Raw genomic sequence first — 4332 nt, forward strand, 5'->3', positions numbered from 1 at the left:
TTAACATCATTTTTATAGACATGTACAAATATCTTTTGCATACTCTTTACGTATCGTTACAATAAAGGCGATCAATTCTCTTTTTTGTGCATGCACGTCGAAATGCTGGAAAAAAATTTTTTTAAATCATAAAAGACTAAAAAAATATAAAGATAATGCTGAAAATTTTTTAATATTTTGTAAGCAAGAATTTTTGAATAGACTTTTATATTATATAATGACCAATAATGTAAATATACTTCCTTAATTAAATTTGTAATTTTGGAAAATGTAAAGTTGCACCAACTTTAGTATTACGAAAAAAATAAGTAACTTTTATGTAATCTTTTGTACGATTCAAACTTTCATTAAAATTTTTTTAATTACAATTTAGTGTCAAATATATTTCTATATATTTTACGTGGATATACTTATATAGTGTCACTGTCACACTTATAATTGTAAAAAGCTTCAAATCATATATTAAAATTCTCATATAAAGAAGTATTTATTTTTTTTAGTATACAGTATTTAAAAAACAAATTATTCCACAAAGAATAAGATGGCTTCTTATTACATTGATGCAAAAAGTTAATTTTGCTGTAAGTTACACATACAAATATTGACTCAAACTAAAAAAAACGAGATTAAAGAGTTTGCTTCTTTCTGATAAAAAGGAGATTAAAATCAAATACTGATTAGTCACTGATTAAAAAAACAAACTGAGAGAACATATCAGACCCATCATGTAACATATACAGAAATCAGACGTAACGGAAATAACTTTTTTACACTAATGTTCACAGCCATTTTTTGTGGTATTTACATAGAAAATATTTAGTATGATACATGATACAAAATCTTTCCGCGTCTCATTTTCTCTTCTTTCATTTTACCTTACTATATGCTGTTAAAAGAACAAGTACATTATTCTTAAGAAGCAAATCGTTCCTGCCAAATTTCAGATCGATGTTTGCTTGTTAAAATTGGATTAAGAACGGCTCCAATTGAATTTATACGTCCTTTGAATCTTTCGTTATCTCGAGCCATTTCTTCCCACGGGCCTTTCCGTGCTGCTCGATATGCATAATTCCATTTTACCATAATGTGCACAACTGGAGTAGGATCAAATCTCACCTGGAATAAAACATATTGAGTATTATGGAGATATCTAATTAAGAAAATAAATTATTGAATTTTGTAAAAATAAATAATAGACTAATATATATATCCTGAAAATTGTATTGTGAAACTTTATATACTTTTTTCTTTTGTGTTTCACTTTTATCATATTCATCATTTTGGTCGTTTTCATTTTCATTTAATTCAGGTGCGTACGCTATACAAATATTGTCTTCAAAAACGATGGAATTCTTCAATGTTTCTTTGTTTTGTGATAGTGATTTCTTTTGGTACGTATTATCAGTCTCGTCCAGATCCTCTTCCGGTTTGGATGTGAAAACTATACAAAAGCTATCTTCGGAATCAATGGAACTATCTAATTTTTCCAACATATCGGAAGAAATTTTTTTCTTCTGGCGTTGTGTTTGTTTCATAGATATTATCGTCGATATGCTTGACGAATCAGATGTTACAGAATTAGTTGCTTGAATAAGCGGAACAACATTCACATCATAGTCATCTGAATTACTAAACTCTTGGTCAACATGGTCATTTTTTATAGCAAATTCGTGATTTCTATGTTTTCTTCTATGCCTGGTTTGACTCACTCCAGACCGTCTAAGCTGAGATCTTGCTCTACCTCGACCTCTACCAATCGCAATGACTTTTCTACGTTGTTTTGAGCGTTTTCTGGGTATTTCTGAATCTACAGTTTCTTTTCTGCAATTACTTTGATTGGACAAATTGTTCCAAGATTTTTGGCACATGTCAGAAAAAATATTTGTATTGAATGTTTGTATTGAATCTTCCTCCTCTATAAAATCTGTGGATTTTGATGCCACATTCGGATGACCTATATGATAAGATACAATTGATGCGTCTTGAATATTATCAAAAACGGAACAATCTTTCTTCACATCTATTATATTCGTTATGTTTCTATTCTCTGTACCCATATGTCTTTGTAAATCAATCTCAGAGAGAAGACAAGAGCATTTAGTCATGTCATCATTTGACTTTTCTGCTTGATAACACAATGCAGAATGAGATTCTTTTGTATTACTATTTTTATACATAACATTAGAACCTATGAAAATAAAATTTTCCATAGTTATTTCTTCACTATCTTGATTTATTTCATCCTCACTGTGACAATCAGCCAAATAAGACCAAACTTTTTCATGTCTCATCATGATTGAATCAAATGTAAATGTGGAATAATTAGCTTCAAGAGTGTTGCGTACTTGTCGCATATTATCAAGAAATCTTTTTCCTCCTGTGTAAGTTGGTGAGTACACACCAAAAGACAATATGCTAGAATCATTAAAAAAATAACGATTAGCCACAAAGCTTTGACAAAATTCCAAAGTGTCGTTAGTTTAGTAAAAGCTTTATAAAAAATATTAAAACATTAAACAGTAACTCAAACTCATGAAAATAAAAATAAGCTGTATATTAATATAGCTAGGCAATATAATAAACAATTATAAATATTATATTGTGACAAAACTTGACATTACCTCAAAGTATATTGTTGCAACTTCTTTCTGTTCTAAAACATTTATATGCTAAAAATTAAAACCCACATACATTGATTAGAATATACCTATCTATAAATTAAATAAGCAATAACTTTAAAAACTATTTTTACATTATTTGTATATATTTATTTAACAATTATTTAAACAAATTACATTTTAAATGTGGTAACAATCTTAACTTAAAAAAAAAAACTTCATAGTCAAAGAATTTCACTTATTTCATTCGAAACTAATGTCATTATTTAACTATTAGGCAATAATAATTTACATATACTTTTAATAATTATTGAGTTATTAGCTTATCATTATATGGAATTTTCTTATCTTCTGAGAACCAACACATTGTTTTAGAATATAAATTCATTGTTGCAATAGAAAACCTAAACTAATACAACTTTACATAAATAAAATTTGTAAAATTGTTGATATTTTCAAATATTTAATTAAACAATTGTATTAATTACTATATATAATGTCAGTCTTTCAACCGTAACTTTCACTCGCGCTATTGCACACGCATGCGCAGAATAGTTATATTAAGGTATATTAGGTTATGTTGATTTTGAGACATAGCGTATATAAGATGATTTCTCCAGTAGTTTCTTACTACTGTACGATTATTCAGCGTCAAACAAAAAAAAGAAACATCTTTGATTGATTCTCACACCTATCGTGCGATACAAAAGGGAGCATACTTCATTGAATGTTCTTACACATCTCCGAAATGAAACTACCTTCCATACTTATCAACTGCGTTCTAGAAGAGCGTTATCGGCGCTATTGCCGCTATTGCATCATTCTATAGGGATTACTTATTAGATACAAAAAAAAACAAAAAAAAAACAAAAAAACAAAAAAAAAGACAAGTCGAAAACAGAAGATTGATTAGTTGACTCTTTTATGCGCCACGGAAAAATTTGTGCTTGAGCCTATGACCTACATTTTTTTGCGTGCAACAATCCTAACAGTTGAATATTTGATATGAAACATGTAATAGTTGAAAGATCCGACTGTATTAGCTTTTTAAAATAATTTTGCGATTAAAAAATTTGACTTTGTACTTGTGGGAAAAATTTAAAAACATCAGTAAATTTGTTTAACGAAACATCGTACGCACACGTGTTCACATGAAGCGTGTACGTGCGCTCATATATGGATATACTTACGAAATCTACAATAGTTGCACCCGTGCTTGTGAATACAATTTCGTAAACACTTGTACTCACACCTCGAAAATATGTCTTTTGTGGTAACGTCTTTAGCACTTTCTTGAACAAACACTGTCGCAATTGCGTCACAACTTTTAAGCGCAAACGAATACATATTTGTAACATACATCTTGACGAAGTACTTCAAGCAGCCATTTTCTACGGTTGTTATAGAAGAAATGACTCGCTCAGGGCTCAAGCATGGACATAGGAATATAGGGACGGAGCATAGACCTAGAATATAAGCGAGGGGAGTGAAGCCGAAATGTGGGAGGCAGTTGTGCCTAATTTTTATTGGCTACGATTGTGCGCATGCTCAATACTGCTTAACCTTTCAAATGGTTGACAGATTTCAAAGTATCTTACGCAGCAATTTGGATTACAAGTGATTTGGCAATTGTCAGCAAATAATTAATATAAAAAGAATAAAAATAATTAATATAAAAAGAATAAAAGCTATTCTGTTATAATGTTAATTAACA

General features: G+C 29.5%; 1 protein-coding gene across 1 annotated transcript; it reads right to left on the bottom strand.

Annotated features, from left to right (window-relative positions):
• Positions 1 to 207: 207 nt before the first annotated feature.
• Positions 208 to 4074, bottom strand: LOC109861729. The gene is made up of 4 exons (XM_020441507.1): positions 3809 to 4074; positions 2622 to 2669; positions 1242 to 2415; positions 208 to 1116 (listed from the first exon to the last, which is right to left on the bottom strand). Exons 3-4 carry the CDS (start codon positions 2352 to 2354, stop codon positions 913 to 915), a joined length of 1317 nt encoding a protein of 438 aa, XP_020297096.1. The 5' UTR covers positions 2355 to 2415; positions 2622 to 2669; positions 3809 to 4074; the 3' UTR covers positions 208 to 912.
• Positions 4075 to 4332: the final 258 nt, after the last annotated feature.

This window comes from Pseudomyrmex gracilis, unplaced genomic scaffold (genome assembly GCF_002006095.1).
Source record: "Pseudomyrmex gracilis isolate BER0280 unplaced genomic scaffold, ASM200609v1 scaffold_968, whole genome shotgun sequence".
NCBI classification, from domain to species: domain Eukaryota; kingdom Metazoa; phylum Arthropoda; class Insecta; order Hymenoptera; family Formicidae; genus Pseudomyrmex; species Pseudomyrmex gracilis.